The 16,826-nt window shown below is 51.7% G+C and overlaps 1 protein-coding gene across 2 annotated transcripts; it reads left to right on the top strand.

Moving 5' to 3' along the window:
- The first annotated feature begins 8,324 nt into the window (after positions 1 to 8,324).
- SLC46A1 (solute carrier family 46 member 1) lies at positions 8,325 to 15,253 on the top strand. Of its 2 annotated transcripts, XM_032216448.1 has the most exons (5): positions 8,327 to 8,630; positions 11,977 to 12,829; positions 13,571 to 13,654; positions 13,881 to 14,037; positions 14,618 to 15,253. In XM_032216448.1, exons 1-5 carry the CDS (start codon positions 8,352 to 8,354, stop codon positions 14,712 to 14,714), a joined length of 1,470 nt encoding a protein of 489 aa, XP_032072339.1. In that variant the 5' UTR covers positions 8,327 to 8,351; the 3' UTR covers positions 14,715 to 15,253. The 2 variants fall into 2 exon arrangements, with proteins under 2 accessions (XP_032072340.1, XP_032072339.1); XM_032216449.1 differs by lacking the exon at positions 14,618 to 15,253 and having other exon boundaries at positions 8,325 to 8,630; positions 13,881 to 14,041.
- Positions 15,254 to 16,826: the final 1,573 nt, after the last annotated feature.

Genomic DNA, 16,826 nt, shown 5'->3' on the forward strand with positions numbered 1-16,826 from the left:
CTGGAAGGCCCAGCTGGCAAGTCAGCTTCCTGGGGATTCCCTCACCTCGCAGAAATGAGGAATTGTTTCATGTAGATTATCAGAAGCCAAAACCAGGATTCTCCCTGGAGACCTTCAGGCCGCCCATGGAGGGCCTGGGCGTTTTATGTTCATGAAGCTGCTTTTTGCATTAATTATGGCAGCCTCCGAGGGCAGCCAAGGTGGCGCAGTGGTTAAATGCAGCACTGCAGGCTACTTCAGCTGACTGCTATCTGCAGTTCGGCGGTTCAAATCTCACCGGCTCAGGGTTGACTCAGCCTTCCATCCTTCCGAGGTGGGTAAAATGAGGACCCGGATTGTTCTTGGGGGCAATATGCTGACTCTGTAAACCGCTTAGAGAGGGCTGAAAGCCCTATGAAGCGCTATATAAGTCTAACTGCTATTGCTATTGCAGCTCCACATGGGACGTTGTGCAGCAGCCTAGTCCAGAGTTAACTAGGCGAGGGCATGACTAGCCCTGCCATCATCCCTCTGCCCCACTTAAGGCCGCAATTGGCCGGCAAGCCCTTCCGCTTCCCCCTTGAGCAACAGGGCCGAGTCCGGGAGGGCGTTGACCCCGCGATGTTGCTTCCTCAAGAGGCAACACTCGGAGTGGGACGGCAGTCCCTCCGCCTGGCCCTGGCTCAGCTGCAGCCTCCAGCCCAGGTCTTGGGGCCTCCAGGCTGTCAGGAAAGGCCCTGGTAGCCCAGGACAGGGGGCTCCAATTCCAGCCTTGGGAAATGTGCCTGCTGGCTGAGGAATTCTGGGAGTTGAAGCCCACCAGTCACAAAGGTTGGAGACCCCTGCCCTAGGGGGGCTGGTGTATTACAGGCAGTAGTCCTCAACTTACAATCATTCAGTTAGTGACCATTCAGAGGTAAAAAGCACTGAAAAGTACGACTTAAAACAGGTCCACATAGTTACGACGGTTGCAGCATCCCCACAATCAGCTGATCAGAATTGGGGGGGCCTTGGCAACTGGCAGTTGTTTATGAGGGTTGTAGCACCCTGGCATCGAGCGACTGGCATTTGTGACCTTCCTAGCCAGCTTCCGACAAGCAAAGTCAATGGGAGAAGCTGGGTTCACTTAAGGACCATCCAACTCACTTAACAACTGCAGTCAATCCCTTAAACAACAGTGGCAAAAAATAAAATCTCCTTACTTAACAATGGAAATCCTGGGCCCACTTGTGGTCATAAGTAGGGGACCAGCTCAGCAAAACCCAATGGGGACGCTGGATTCATTTAGCAGCCTTGCAACTAACTTTAACAGCTGCAGTGATTCACTTAACAACTGTGTGGAGAAAGGTCGTAAAATGGGGCAAAGCTCACAACTTAACCCCTGTCCTGTTGACCAAGAGAAATCTTGCGGTTGTCGGATGAAGGACGTTGTCTCTGCAGTCCTGGTGCAAATGGCTGCGGAGTCTTTCCTTGAAGGCCTCCTTGAATGACGGGGCTGCAGGATGCCTGTGGGGAAGCCCACCCATCCCATCAGGGGTGCATCTGCAGGCAGGACTCAGGGGGCAGCAATGTTGGGCAGAGAATGAGCCCTAGTGCCCGTCCACCCCTTGGCAGACCATGGCAGGAGACCCTCTGGGGCTGGGGGCTGTTTCAGGAAATCCCGGTGCTTCCTTGAGAAGAGCCTGGGAGCAGAAGGGGACGGCTGAGCACACACCTGGCACACACCTTGCCCGCACTCTAGTGTCTGCCTGGGGCAACGCCAGCACCTTTGGCAAAGCAGAGGCCTTGTGGCAGCCCGTGGCTTCCTCTCTCGAGCGGCGGGCGCAGAGGGAGAAGTCCCTCCATGCAGATTCTCTTACTGAAGGGATCAGGAGGCCACAAAGAAGGGGATTCCTCCCTCTGTTCCCCAAAGCCCCTGAGGACAAGAAGAGGCAGATGGGAACCGACCAAGGAGATCTGTACAAAAGACAAGGATTTTTGGCATCAGAGAAAGGCGTGGTTGGAAGAGATGTTAGATCAAAAGATAGGTTTAAAACCGGAACTATTCCTATTAGGAATAATAAAAGAAAAATATAGTAAAGGAGTGGCATATTTAATGCTGCATGTCATAACCGCAGCAAGATCGGTCTATGCGCAAAATTGTGAAAACCAGAGATGCCCCCCTCCCCCCCGAAGAAGAGGTCATCAATAAAATGTTGATCTGTGCAGAAAGGGACAGACTGACACTAGAAATCAAAAATAGAGACCAGACAGAATATTGTGACATTTGGAACAAAATATATCAGTGGTTGGAAATGGGGAAAAGGAGTCGGAACAGAAAATTTTGAGGATTGTAAAATTGGAACGGGATGATACATAGATAAATATATAAAGGAGGATATGAGATGTGCTAATAAAATCAATGTAGCTATGTACGATAAGTCGAAACTGTGGTGGTTTTTTTTAAGAATTTTTATTTTTTAAAGACAAACACAAACAAATAAATATCTAATAAATAAATATCTGTATAGTTTTTTAATTACCTTTTCATCAGTACCTGTCAGGATTTTATCTAAATCTGTCAATTTGTCATAAAAGCCTTCTATCTTAAGATCTTTATCATATCTAGAATGTATTTGCACATTCTATATGAAAACCAATTCATCCTTATACCTTGTTCTTCCAATTCTTGTATAGATTTAAGTTTACCCTTTGCATTCAATATTTCACCATACCTGTTTGTTCCTTTTTGTATATTATTGGATATGAAAATGTTTCAATAGTTGATAACCATACAGGAATTTTTAAATAATGATGCCTTTTAATCTTCTCCCAGTTTAATAACAAAGCCTCACATATGAAATGTCTTCTGAAATACCCCTGTTTTAGTTCCTTTTTACCATAAGAAAGCGTGCCATCCCAACAACAAATCATGTCCTTCTACAGTCAATAATCTAGAATTTCTTAGCGTTATCCATTCCTTAACCCACATCAAACTTGTTGCCTGATAATGTAACTCCCAGTTAGGCAGACCAAATCCTCCTCTTGTTCTAGCATCTTGCAACAGTTTTAATTTTATTCTCGCTTTCTTTCCCTACCAAATATATACCTCAACGCTATTTTATTTAGATCTTCAAAATAATATTTCCCTAATCTAATTGGAATTGTCTGGAACAAATATAAAATCCTAGGTAGTATATTCATCTTAATTGTTGATATTCTCCCTATTATTGGTAGATGTAAATTTTGCCAGGTCTTTCACTATCTGTTGTTTGAGTTTAAGATAATTGTTCTCTTCAAGTGAACTGCATCTTGCTGTCAAATATATCCCCAAATACTTAACCTTATTCGTGAGCTGTATCTTCAACGCTTCCGCCAATTCTTCCTTTTGTCTTATTAACATATTCTTTGTCAAAATCTTCGTTTTATCTTTATTTATTTTTAGGCCTGCTACTATTCCATATTCCTCTATCTTTTCTATCAATTTAAGTGCTGTTTCTAGTGGATCCTCTAAGATGAAAACCAGATCATCTGCGAATGCTTGCAGTTTGTATCCTCCCTTTTTAATTTTCATTCCTTTTATATCTTTTTCTTCTCTAATATTTCTGACTTCTAACGTTAACACAAACAAGAGGGGTGGCAGTGGGCAACCTTCTCTTGTCCCTTTCCTTATGTCAAGTGGCTCCGTTACTTGTGGATGGGGAACATCATTTTGAAATTCGTGACATTCTTGATTCCCGTCGGCACCGTAATCGCATCCAATACCTTGTGGCTTGGAAACATTTTCCCCCCTCCCACACGGAATGGGTTGATAAGTCCCACGTTCGTGTGCCCCGCTTGCTCCGTAGATTTTATGCTTCTTATCCCGACAAGCCTTGACTTCTCTCCCCTCCCTTTTTCATTTGTTTTGTTATTTGTCTGTTTTGTTTGTGTTTTCTTCCAGGCCTGACAGCCTTTTTCCGGGGGACGGCCGGATGTCAGCTTCTGCTTTGCTGTTGCTTCAGCTGCCATGAAACGGGGAGGGGGGGGCGTGTATGTGGGAGGGATTTAATTGATGTGCTGGAGGAATGTTCTAGGATGTACCAGTCGTTGGGATTACGCATGCGTACGTGTTTCCCGCCTGCATCAACGGCCTACACATTCCATCTTCGGCCTGTCTTTTTGAAGTTATCTCACACCTGACATTTGAAGGACTTATGATTGGACTGGAGCTTTGATCCTAAGGGGGGGGAACGGGTTTGCCTATATATCAATTGCTTTCGCGCCATATTATTCAGATCTTGCTTCACTACTGCTCGCTTACCATTTGTAATTAGTAAAAGTACTTTGGATTTCCAACCCATGGAGTCTCTTAGTCTTCTTTCCTAATTATGGAGTGGAGTGGGTCCTGACAATCTGTTAATTCTCCATTTATCATTATCTTTGCTGTTTGTTTATGATATATAGCTTCTATGGCTTGAATGAATTTCTTACCAAAGCCCATCTGCTCCAACTGTAATAACATAAACCGCCAATTCACGTTGTCAAAGGCTTTCTGTGCATCTAAAAATATCAAGGCCATTTGTTTTTCAGGGTGTGCCTCATAGTATTCCAAAGTGTCCAGAATTATTCTCATGTTATCTTTAATTTGTCTCTTTGGCAGAAACCCATTTTGATCAGGGTGAATAAAATTATTTAAGTATCTTTTAAACCTTTCTGCCAATATTGAAGCGAAGATTGTATAGTCTGAGTTTAGCAGGGAAATAGGCCTAAAGTTCTTAATTTGTTGTGGGTCAGCATCCTCCTTTGGCACCAGTGTAATATGTGCTTCTGACTACGATTTGGGTATCCTCATCTTTAACATGACTTCATTCATAACTTCTAGCAGTGGAAGATTCAATGATTCCTGTAATGTCTTATAGAATTCCACTGGCAGTCCATCCGGACCTGGAGCCTTTCCATTATTTTGTTTTTTAAGTGCTTCAGTTAACTCCATCATCGTTATATTCCCTTCTAGCATTGTTTCAGTTTCTTTAGATATCTGGGGTAGATTCGCTTTCTGCAGGTTGTCAGCGTTCCAAATATCATGCAGAATTAAATCAGAGTCCAAGGCAGAGCTATCCTTAAAGTTCCAATTTAATAAGACAGACATGTTGGCACAAACTGTGAAATCCCAAATCTAAAAGCTTCCTGTGATTCCACCCAGTTGAAAGTTCATGATCTTATCCCCACACCCATAAATCCATCACATGGTCCAATCTTCTTCGGCCATGCTGGCATCTCCACCCATCTGGTTCCGGTCAGATGCAGAGGTGCGGAGAGAAAGAATGACCTTGGGCTTCTAGAAAGGAATGACAACAACACATTCCACAATTCTACTCCTTTCTATTCCCCCTCCCAATCACTACACTAATGAAACAGCATAGGAAAATAATAGTGTGTGTGGCAGGCCAAAAATCCTAAAAGGAATATAACTGCAGGCCTGACACAGGTATTGTTTAATTCTTCCCTCCTCTATGTTCTCTTGTTCATACAATTTTCCACAGTAATCCTGTACAATTTTTTTCTTCTCTTTATTTCCATGGCGAATTTGCCCTTGATCATCTATTAGTTGCATTATTTTTCTTGATTCTCTCTTTTTTCAGTTTATACGCTAACCATCCACCTTGTTTATTTGCATCTTCGAAGTAATTCTGTTTAGCACCTCTAAGTTTTTGTGCTAATTCCTCCTTTTCCATTAGCCCCATTTTCATTTCATTCATTTCATTTCCTTTATTTGTATGCCGCCCTTTTCCCTGGGGGGACTCAGGGCGGCTCACAATTCAAAAAGGGAGGGGGGGAAAGACAAACACTATTCCAATATGGAAACAATACAACATATTAAAAGAGAGCACAACAGTCACACAATTCGGGTGGGGTTGGAATCTTAACCCCAGGCCAGCCGGGACAGCCAGATCTTCAAAGCGGCGCGGAAGGATTGGAGGGTGGTGAGGGTCCGAATCTCCACGGGGAGTTCGTTCCAGAGGGTCGGAGCAGCCACCGAGAAGGCTCTCCTCCGGGTAGTTGCCAGTTTGCACTGGCTAGTAGATGGAATTCGGAGGAGGCCTAATCGATGCGATCGTATCGGTCTAGTGGAGGTAATTGGCAGTAGGTGGTCTCTCAAATACCTCTCTAAATATTTTATGTTTGTGTCCATTTTTATTTTAATGTCCTTTTTTGTGGAAGTTTCTGTAGCTCTTTTTCAAGTCCCTTGTAATCATCCTCTAATGTTTTAAAAGATTGTCTTTTCCTAGTATTTCTTTTCCTTGTATAATCTATTATCAAGCCTCTAACGTAGGCCTTCATTGTATTCCAAAGATTCTGCACTGATGTGTCCTCTTTTCTGTTTTCTTTAAAAAAGAAAGCCAATTCTTTCTCCATTTTCTGTACAAGTCCTTTTCTTTTAATATGGTATTGTTTAAAGTCCATCTAGATCAGTATTTCTCAACGTTGGCAACTTGAAGATGTCCGGACTTCAACTCCCAGAATTCCCCAGCCAGCATTTGCTGGCTGGGGAATTCTGGGAGTTGAAGTCCAGACATCTTCAAGTTGCCAACGTTGAGAAACACTGATCTAGATCTTCTCCTCTGTTCTTTCCATTTAATTGTCATTGGATTGTGGTCTGCCCAAGTACTAGTTTCTATATCAATTTCCTGTATGTTAAGAATCAATTCCATTGACATCCATATCATATCTATTCTAGATCACGATGAGTGTCTATTTGAGTAGAAAGTATATTGTCTGTTTTTAGCGTTTCTTTCTCTCCATGCATCTTTTAAATTTATTTCATCTGTCATTTTAAAAAAGGATTTTTCAAGAGTCTTTCTACTTTGTTTTATTGTTTTTTGTGTTTTGTAGTCCAATTTCTCATCTACTATTCCATTGAAATTTCCCATCATGCAAATATTAGCATAGTCCAATCCAATTATTTTCATATGTAATTTTCTATAAAATTCTTCTTGATTGTCATTTGGAGTGTAGATTGTTATTAAGAGCATTTTCATATTATTGTCCATAATTTCCACCATCAAGATTCTTCCATCATCATCTGTATAAATTTGTTCCGCTGGAATTGTATCTTTAATATATAAAACCACTCCTCTTTTCTTAAATTGTGTCAACACAGTAAATATTTTCCCTAATTTTGGCTGTATCAATACTGGCTTCCTTACCAGGCATCTCAGGCACCCTCTGGCCTCGGTGGGGTCCTCTGGGGCCTCTGCTGGTCTTGTGGTGAAGGAACTGGACTTAAAAGGAGGAGGCTGTGAGTTCTAGTTCTGTCTTAGGTGTGAAAGCAACTGGGTGACTTTGGACCAATCACCAGGAGGTGGTGAGTTCTAGTTCCACCTTAGGCGTGAAAGCTGGGTGATTTGGGGCCAATCATTCTCTCTCAGCCCAGCCTACCTCACAGGGTTGTGGTGAAGATAGGAGGGAGGAGCATTATGATTGTCCAATGTCTTAAGCTCTTTTTTTTTAATAATAAAGATGAGAAATCAACCAATCAAAGTTTAAAGACATCCACGGATGCAAATGCCAGTTGGATAAAGGGGCCCCTGTCTTTCCTCCTCCATCAACTTTTGGGGTACGCCTGGATTGAGCTTTGATGGCAAAAGGAACAGAGAGAGTTTACACCTTCCATTTGCAAGGCTCTTTGTCATTGTTTGTCCCCCCCCCCACTCACCAACCTACACCCCACCCCCCCCAAAAAGAGAAAAGATCAGAATTTACATTTGGGAACTTTGTTCTTCCTCTGCCAGAGGAGCAAAGGGGCAGACGCTGTGGGGAAAGGAAAGGAGACCACCCAGAGTTCCTCCAGCTGAGAAACGTTCCCCTTTAAGCAAAGGGAGGGGGGCTGCAGGACGGAGGAGCCGGCAGAGGCCCGGGATCTGTCCGTGGTCCTGACGTCGCTCTTCCTTCGGCCACCTTTGCCCTGCCAGGGCGGCCTGGTCTGCCGGACATCCCGGGACGCCCTCGGACCCTCCCCTTCCCCTGCTGGCTCCAGGGTCCCTCCTGCCCGCTCCTCCACCCAGAGGGAGGCCGGGGGGGGCAATGGGGGGCACTGGCGCTTTTCAAGCCTTTCCCTAGAGTCCTGGACCCACCGGGAGTCCTGGGCAGCAACCCGCCGACGGCCCCGGAGGCCCCTCGGAGGCGACGGCAGCGCCGCGGAGGAGCCCCCAGCTGAGCCCCCTCCCGGACCCCGCCGCTCCGCCCAGAGCCCCCCTTAGCCTCGCCCGCCGGCCGCCCACTCGGGACCCGGGCGGAGTCCGCCCAGGCGCGCCTGCTCGGGGGCGGCCCTTTCCTCCGCCTGGCCCTGCCCGCCGACCGGCCAGCCCCCGGGGCGGGGCGAGGGTGGTGGGCTCCGCCCGGTGGCGGCCATGGCGGAGGAGGCGGCGGCGGGCGGCCTCCCGGGCGAGCCCTCCCGCGGGGCTGCGGAGACCCCCGCGGGCCCCCCGTGCCCAGCCCGCCCGCGCTCGCCCTGCCGCCGCCTGAGCGCCGTGGAGCCGGTGCTGCTGCTGGCCACGCTGGCCCTGGCCCTGCAGGCGCCGCTCTGCACGCAGCTGCTCTGGGACCGGCTGGCCCCGCGCAACGGCTCCGGCCACGGCCCCGCGGAAGAGCCCGGCGGCTGCCCCAACCTCACCGGCTCCGGGCCCCAGGTGCGTCCGCGCGCGGCTCCCTCCGCTCCCCTTGCCCGGGATGGGCCCCGATAGACTGCTCCTGCTCCCGGAGCTCCCCCGCGGGCGCCTCGCTGCAGGGGTAGAGAAGAAGGGCCAGGCGAGGGAGCGGGGCTCGTGCTCGAGCCGGTTGCCCGATTTTGGATGCTTCCCTCCCCGGCTGTAGGGCGAGCGGCGGCAGAGAAATGCCTCTCTCGGTGGTCGGTAGCTCTAAGGTCAGCCCTGCAGGTCGGCCTCTTCACTCTGAAAGGAGCTGGGGTTTCCTGCCTGAGCAGGGGTTGGACTAGAAGACCTCCAAGGTCCCTTCCAGCTCTTGCTAGTCAGTTTATTCTGCTGCTTGAGATAAAAGGCAGACTCTGGTGTGGCCTGTAGGGCAGGGGGTCCCCCCTCCCTCCCTCCCTCCCAGGCCTTTTCCTGCTGTTTGAAAGTTTAGTTTAGTTTAGTTTCACTTTATTTGTATGCCGCCCTTTTCCCTGGGGGGACTCAGGGCGGCTCACAGTTCAAAAAGGGGGGGGGGAGGACAAACAATTTACAACATAAAAGCATTACATCATTTAAGAACTCAACAGTCATACAATTCGAGTAGGGGTTAGAGTCTTTAACCCCAGGCCAGCCGGGATAGCCAGATTTTAAGTGCGGCGCGGAAGGTCTGGAGGGTGGTGAGGGTCCGGATCTCCACGGGGAGTTCATTCCAGAGGGTCGGAGCTACCACCGAGAAGGCTCTCCTCCGGTGAAAGCCTTTGGGGGTCATTAGGCCCAATAAGAATGGAGCTTCCACGCTCAGAGACAAGCTACCTGTCTGCTGGGGTCCATTCAGCTTATTTAACTGGCTCAGGGAAGCTGCTTTCAGGTGGGTTTGAGGAGCCTTTGAGGCCCTGCTGGGCAAACTCTGGGGAGACCACAGGAAAAGGTTTCTTTTGCCTTCAGGCTCCTTTCCAAGCGCCCCCTTGAGGCCCCCCCCCCAAGGTGAGTTTAGATGGAAGGTGAGACTTCTCCTCCCTCCAACTTCCTTGTTACAAGCAATGCTGGTTTATCTCAGCCTGATCTCCGGCTTGTTTCAGCATCGCCCCCCCCCCCCCCCACTGGCCCAAGGGTCAAAATGCGCTGATTGTGCGTCTCTTTTCGAGGCTATTTGGAATCTGCAGCTTTGGCCCCAAAAAGATGTTCAGGAATTTTCTTTCTTTGGGAAAGTGGCTGAGAAACATCTTCCCCCTTTGATATTCTCTCGCCCAGACATACTTCCCATCCTGGTCTTCTCGGAGGAACTTTGCTTAACCCTTTATTGCCGTTAACTTTTCTTGTAATACGTTCCTCTTTTCCTACTTTTGAATTATTGTCTATATGAAAAGATACAGCCCACCCACCCCGTCGTCCCCTCATCATATTCGTTTCCAGGGCTGCAGGGGGTAGCCCATAATAATAACAATAACGGAGGCAGTGGAATAAAATGTCAAAATTTGAAAATGTAAAAAGTATTTAAGAATAGCCGAGTCGGAAGGGACCCTCGAGGTCTTCTAGTCCAACCCTGCCCACGAAGGAGAGCCGACTCCACTCCAGGCTGATGGCTCTGTCCAGTTTCTTCTGGAAACCCTCCGGGTGTCGGAGAACCCACAACTTCTGAAAACCACCCAGGTGCACAGATTCGTTGTTGTTACTCAACACACAGGTGACAACAATTGGGGATTCACTTAACAACCGTGTTACTAACTGAATCACTGCAGTGGTTCACTTAAGAATAGTGGCCAAGAAAGGTCGTAAAATAGCTTAACTACCGACTTGCTTAACAAAGGAAATTTTGCCCTCAATTGTGGTCGTAAGTCGAGGCATACACGTACTGCACTTTTAATATGGTTGTTGTGTTTTTATGCTTTTAACTGTACGTGCTGAGAGGGAGACGGTTTGTACGGATGGTCCTCGGCCTACGCCACAATTGAGCCCCAAATTTACGTTGCTAAGTGAGTTTCTATGACCTTTCTTGCCACGGTTGTTAAGTGAATCACTGCGGTTAAATTAGTAACAAGGTTGTTAAGTGAACCTGGCTTCCCCATTGACTTGGCTCGTCAGGGGGTGGCAAAAGGGGATCCTGTGACACACACCCCCTCCGGGACATTTCGACCATCGTAGATATGAACCAGTTGCCAAGCGTCTGAATGTAAAGCCTGTGACAATGGTCGTAAGTATGAAGAATGGCCAAGAATTTCTCAGGGCCCTTGAAACGTTGAAAGGTCATTAAACAAACTTTTGTAAGTGGGGGAGTTTCTGTATTTAAACTGGGAAATACAAAAATAACCTGCGTGGGTCTCCCACCCTCCTCCCTGGGACCCCCGTCTGCCCCTCCCTGCCCTCCTGGCTGCCCTTCTGAGGGGGGAGCAGGTGGTGGGGGGGTTCCAGAGAGAGGAGGGGGAGGGGCCGTGGGGGTAGGGAGGCCGAGGAGGAAGGGAGGGGAAAGTCCAAGGCCCTTGCTGGCCCTGAGGACGGTTGTGCTGGTTAGGGAGGGTGTGGCTGTGGGCTGAGATTGCTCTCCTCCTCCTCCTCCTCCTCCCTTCCTTCACCTCCTTCACGGCCCCCTCCTTTCCAAGGACAGGGAGTCCTCCACTTAGAGCCACACCTTCAGTGTTTAGTGAGCTTTGGACCATTTTACAACCTTTCTTGCCACAGTTGCTAAGTGAATCAAATTGTTCAGTAAATCCATTGACCTGGCTTGCCAGAAGGTCACAAAAGGGGATGGTGGGACCCCTCCCCCCCCAGCCGGGACATTGCGACCGTCATTAGATCTGAAGCAGTTGTCAAGCATCCAAATGTAAATCCCGTGACAATGGTCAGAAGTATGAGAAAGGATCGTGTTACTTTTTTCAAGGTAACTTTCAACCTGTAGCTGGGAATATCCTGAGGAAGAGGAGGGTGAAAACTCTCTGCCTTGGAAGGGACACTTTGAAAGTCTCGGAACATTAGAAATACGGGATGAGGCCAGGCCTCTCCAGCATTGGCCCCTTTAAGACGTGGGGACTTCAACTCCCAGAATTCCACAGTCAACTGGATCTGCTGGCCAAGGAATTCTGGGAGTTGAAGTCCCCATGTCTTAAAGGGGCCAACGCTGGAGAGGCCTGAATTAAGCCAATGTCTTCTCAGTTACATCCTCCCTCTGGGCCTGTGGCAGCTTTGGGGCTCTTCCTGCGCCCCTCTTTCTCTTTCCATCCAGAAGGACAACCCGATCTGATGTCTTTGGGGCATCCCAGAGTCTTGCTAGGGCCGCCTTCCCGCTGCTGTCTCAGGGGGTCAGGCTAGAAGACCTCCAAGGCCCCTTCCGACTCTTCTTCTGTCTTTCCAGGAGCTGGAGACTCTGGTGGCCCACTGGAACCTCTACCTCAACCTGGCCGGCTTCTTTGTGGGGCTCTTCTCAGTCACCCTCTTCGGCCCCTGGAGCGACAGCGTGGGGCGCCGGCCGGTGCTGATCCTGCCGGCGCTGGGCATGGCCCTGCAGGCAGCCATTTACCTGGTGGTCATGTACGCCGAGCTGCCTGTGGGGTACCTGATGGTGGGCCGGGTGCTGAGCGGCCTCTCCGGAGACTACAACCTGATCCTCGCCGGCTGCTTCGCCTACGCGGCCGACGTCAGTGACCGGACGGCCCGCACTTTCCGGGTGGCCATCCTGGAGGCCTGCCTGGGCCTGGCGGGCATGGTGGCGAGCGTGCTGGGCGGTCAGTGGCGCAAGGCCCAGGGCTACGTGGCGCCCTTCTGGCTGGTCTTCGCGGCCAGCCTCGCCGCGGCCCTCTACGCGGCCCTCGTCCTGCGGGAGTCGGTGCCGCAGAGGCAGCCGCAGCGGCTTCTCACGCTCCGCCATTACAAGGCAGTGTACCGGCTGTACGCCAGCCCTGCCCGTGGTCAGCCCTGGCGCCAGCTGCTCTTCTACTCGCTGGCCTTCTTCGTGGTGGTGACGGTGCACTTTGGGGCCCGGGAGATCCTGGTGCTGTACGAACTCGGCCCTCCGCTCTGCTGGCGGTCGGAGCTGATCGGCTACGGCTCGGCCGCCCACTACCTGACCTACCTGAGCAGCCTGGCAGGGTTGCGGCTGCTGCAGAGATGCCTGCGGGACGCCTGGGTGGCCGAGCTGGGCCTGCTCTCTAATGCCCTGGGGATGGTCACCATGGCGCTGGCAGGGACCACGGCCCTGATGTTCACAGGTGAAACTGGCGGAGGTTGGGTGGGTCTGTCCCCCAAAGGACCCTTAGGAGACTTCCCTGGCGTTGGCCTTCCTTCCTTCCTTCCTTCCTTCCTTCCTTCCTTCCTTCCTTCCTTCCTTCCTTCCTCTTTATCCCTGCCTCTCCCCTTTCTTCTCCTTCCTTCCTTCCTTCCTTCCTTCCTTCCTTCCTTCCTTCCTTCCTTCCTTCCTTCCTTCCTATTTTCTTTCTATCTATCTGTCTATCTATGAATGAAATTTATTTGCCACCCATCTCGTATCCCATGACTCTGGGCGGCTTACCGCATAAAAACATTAGAACATAAAAAAGCATTAAACTCAATAATCATAGAAACACAGTGGATTCAATCATTAACTAGTAATTGAAGTAGTAATTGAAAACTAATTAATAATTCAATGGTAATTAAATAATGGTTATTAATTTAGTGTTAAATAATTAACCCCAGGTGGGAAAGGAAAGAGCAGGAGACACTGGGGGGAGATGGGGATTTAGCCAGGCCGGGGGGGTCCAGGGGCCACGGGGGACCCAGACTGGGTGCCAAGGAGCCTGTTGGCAGGGCAACCTCATCCCGCCCCCACCCAGGCTGCCGAGGGCAGGGCACGCTCCCAGTGGCAGGTCCTGGTGGTGTGTCCGGGGGGGCTGGGCCAGGGAGGGAGGGGGCTGCCCAGGCCTTGTGCTGCTGCCCCCCAGCCTCCCTCAGCGACCGTCTCTCCCCCTCCACAGGCTACGGGCTCCTTTTCCTCTCCATGATGGTGACTCCCGTGATCCGCTCCAAGCTCTCCAGATCGGTTGGCGAGGCTGAGCAAGGTAGGGCCGGAGGGGGAGGGTGTCTGTGCCCCCGCCTCCACCACCCCCTGCTCCAAGGGTTGGGGGGGGGCACCTCTGTGTCTTCTGCCCCAGTGGAGGCCCCTCCGGTTGGAAGGACAACTGGGGCCTTTGGGGATTGGGAGTCCCCTGGGAAGGGGCTGCAAGGGCGGCCCCTCTTTTTCCAGGCTGCCTGACACCCCTCCCTTCCCTCCCCCCCTCCGTCCAGGGGCACTCTTTGCCGCCGTGGCCTGCGTGGAAGGGCTGTGCTCCCTAGTGGCCACGGGGGTCTTCAGCTCCCTGTTCCCGGCCTGCCTGTCCTTCATGAGGGGCTTCCCCTTCCTCTTCGGAGCCCTCCTCCTCCTCCTGCCGGCTGCCATCATCGGGTGAGTCAATCCAGATGTGGTGGGTTGGGGTTCCCCGCTTGATTGACTGGGGATGATGGAGCCTGGAGTCCCCCCTCGAGGGAATGGCTGACCCAGAGCCATCCTAGGCTCAGTTTCTCTTCCGCGCTGCCTTCGTTCCCTTTGAAAGCTGCCCGCTGTTTTCTGGTCCAGTGGTGGGGAGTTCCAGGGGTTAATGATGCATCTTGGCTGCACAAACTGCAGCCCAGGGCCATTCGGTAACACAAACCACCTTTCCCACATGTGACCGTGGGGGATGCTGCGATGGTCGTAAGTGTGAAAAACGGTCATAAGTCCCTTTTTCACAGATCGTCAAGGACCGTCTGCACAACGGTTCTGTTGAGAACTGGCACACCTGGCTTTTGGCAAGACTGCGCCCTTAGTGAACCATCGGTTCACTTAACAACAGCGGCATTCACTTAACGACCGTGTTACTAACAGTCAGGGCCAAGCAGTTTTTCAAGCCTTGTAATAGTGAAGGGGAGGCTCCATCCAAAGGGGCCGTGGTTGGGACCCTCCCCCACCGATCCCTCACGGAGCGGCTGTCTCTCTCTCCCTGCAGGGCGATAGAGATCCAGGATGGCCCCCCCAGATACCGGCATTTTGGTGATGGTCCTGAGCCGCCACAGGAAGCCGAGCCGTCCCCCCAACACGGCTGAATCCCCGGAGCCTCCTGGCACAGAGAAAGCGCCTTCCCCAGGCAGGGATCGGTCGAGGGATCAGGTCCAGGCCCTGGGACTGTGTGAACGCCCAAAGGGGTTCTCTCGTGTCTAAAGCTCCAGACTCTTTAAGACCCGGGGACTTCAACTCCCAGAGTTCCCCAGGCAATTGGGTAATGCTGGGAGCCTCAGAGTGGGCAGGTGGGGAGACCCTGGTCCCAACCCAGAGGGACTCCGGGGATCTGAGTCTTGGCAGCCTGGTGAGGGGGGTCCCCAGTGCTCTTCGGGCTGCTAATTGGCAGAGGGACCCCAATGCCCCCCGACAGTGGGAGGAATTTGAGGATGCTTTGGGGGGTCGTTAGATTTGGCCCTGCCGAGACTCTTCCTGATGAGAGGCTGCCAGGACCGAAGGGAGGGGCTGAGAAGGGGGGAAGGACCACTGGGGACCGGGATTGCTGAGACCTGCAGCCCCCCCCCCCTGATCTCCCTGGGGGCCGAGGGACAATAAAAGGGAAATGGAAGAGTCTTTCTGGGGTCTCTTTGTGCTCCTTGAGGACGGGCAGAGGGGCCACACCCTGGCCAGGGCAGCTCAGCCTGTGTGTTAGGAAGGGGTGCCAGGTGGGGTGGCATAGCACCCCTGGCCCAGATCTTGCTCCGTTCCACATCTGGGCTGCCCCCAAAAGGGCTTCCCTGGGGGCCTTTGAGTTTTGGTGAACTGGGGGGGGGGCAGCTGCTCCAGTTTCTTGGCAAGGCTTTGCTTCCCCCCCCCCCCGCCCCGGCCTCTTTCCTAGAGCTGAGAGGACGGCTGGCTCAAACGTGGCTTTGGGTCTAAGGCAGGACTTGAACTCAGGTCTTCCGGTTTCCAATGAAGGAGAATCTTCGTAGCCTGGGGTTGAAATGGGGGGGGGGTTTCCTGGGTGCTCCCTGAGCTTGGTGGGGGTCTTGCAGACGTTTCAGGACCCAACTGGGGAATGTCATTAAAGCTACTGGCGGTGGGTGGCCGGGTGTGTGTGAGAGAGAGCAAATCCTTCCCCCTAATAGCACTGATGAGGCTGCCTAGTTTGGCCATGAAAGGTCTAGAGACCAGCCTGGGGGCATCAGGGGGCCCTTGTGGCGCTTTCTAGCCTGGCGACTGAAGGGCCACAATCTCCGTCTCGGCTGTCAAAGCAGGAAGGCTTCCGGTCCCCCCATCCCCCGCTGGGCACGGAAGAGGAACCTTCGGGGGGCAGCTTCCCATCTGGGGCCCCCAAGCCCATCTCCTTCTTTGCATCCTGAACACGCTGAATTTGGGGGGCTCCTGTTCTCCCCCCCCCCCACGGGGGCACCAGGACCAGCAGTGCAGATACTGGGGAGCAGCCCAAGAGATCTTGGCCTTTGCCCCACAGGGTGGGAAGCGGAAGGGAGCCCAGTCACTCTGGAGCTGCTCCCCCCCCCCAGCCCACGCCCCCCCCAGGCCCAGAAGGCTGGGAAATGAACAGACCGACCATCGGCAAGAATTCCCTTTTGCAAGTTTTATAGAAGCGTTTTTTCTCCACGGTATAAGGAAGAGATCAGAGCAGCCCCCGCCCCCCACTGCATCCGGCCATCCTGGGCAAGCCCCACCCTTCTCGAACACAAGTCCCTGTGCCAGCCTTCCCTGGCACTTCCAGAGGCTGCGAGGCCCATTTCCAGGAGGGTCTCTGCCTCCCTGGGGGGATCAGAGGAGGCAGACGCAGAAGGCAGGGCAGCGATGTCACTGGGTGGGGGTATCGGGGGGCTTTGAGGGTTCAGCTTTCCCCTCCCCTTGAGCCAAAGCAGCAGGAATTCGGTGGGGGGCTTTTCAGAGGGGACAGAGACCACCCCAGGGCATCTTCACCAAAGGAACAGGGGGCTGTCATTCCTCTCTCCCAGTGGGGGGATCACAGCAATAGCAATAGCAGTAGACTTATATACCGCTTCATAGGCCTTTCAGCCCCCTCTAAGTGGTTTACAGAGTCAGCATATTGCCCCCAACAATCCGGGTCCTCATTTTACCCACCTCGGAAGGATGGAAGGCTGAGTCAACCCTGAGCCGGTGAGATTTGAACCGCTGAACTGCTGATCTAGCAGTAGCCTGCAGTGCTGCATTTAACC

This window comes from Thamnophis elegans, chromosome 4 (assembly GCF_009769535.1).
Source record: "Thamnophis elegans isolate rThaEle1 chromosome 4, rThaEle1.pri, whole genome shotgun sequence".
In the NCBI taxonomy this organism is placed as follows: Eukaryota; Metazoa; Chordata; class Lepidosauria; order Squamata; family Colubridae; genus Thamnophis; species Thamnophis elegans.

Excerpts from the sequence above, each read along its gene's own strand:
- SLC46A1 (XM_032216448.1), top strand. The coding sequence starts at position 8,352 with ATGGCGGAGGAGGCGGCGGCGGGCGGCCTCCCGGGCGAGCCCTCCCGC. Across the intron at positions 8,631-11,976 it reads TCACCGGCTCCGGGCCCCAG|GAGCTGGAGACTCTGGTGGC; the intron begins GTGCGTCCGCGC and ends CTGTCTTTCCAG. Across the intron at positions 12,830-13,570 it reads CACGGCCCTGATGTTCACAG|GCTACGGGCTCCTTTTCCTC; the intron begins GTGAAACTGGCG and ends CCCCCTCCACAG.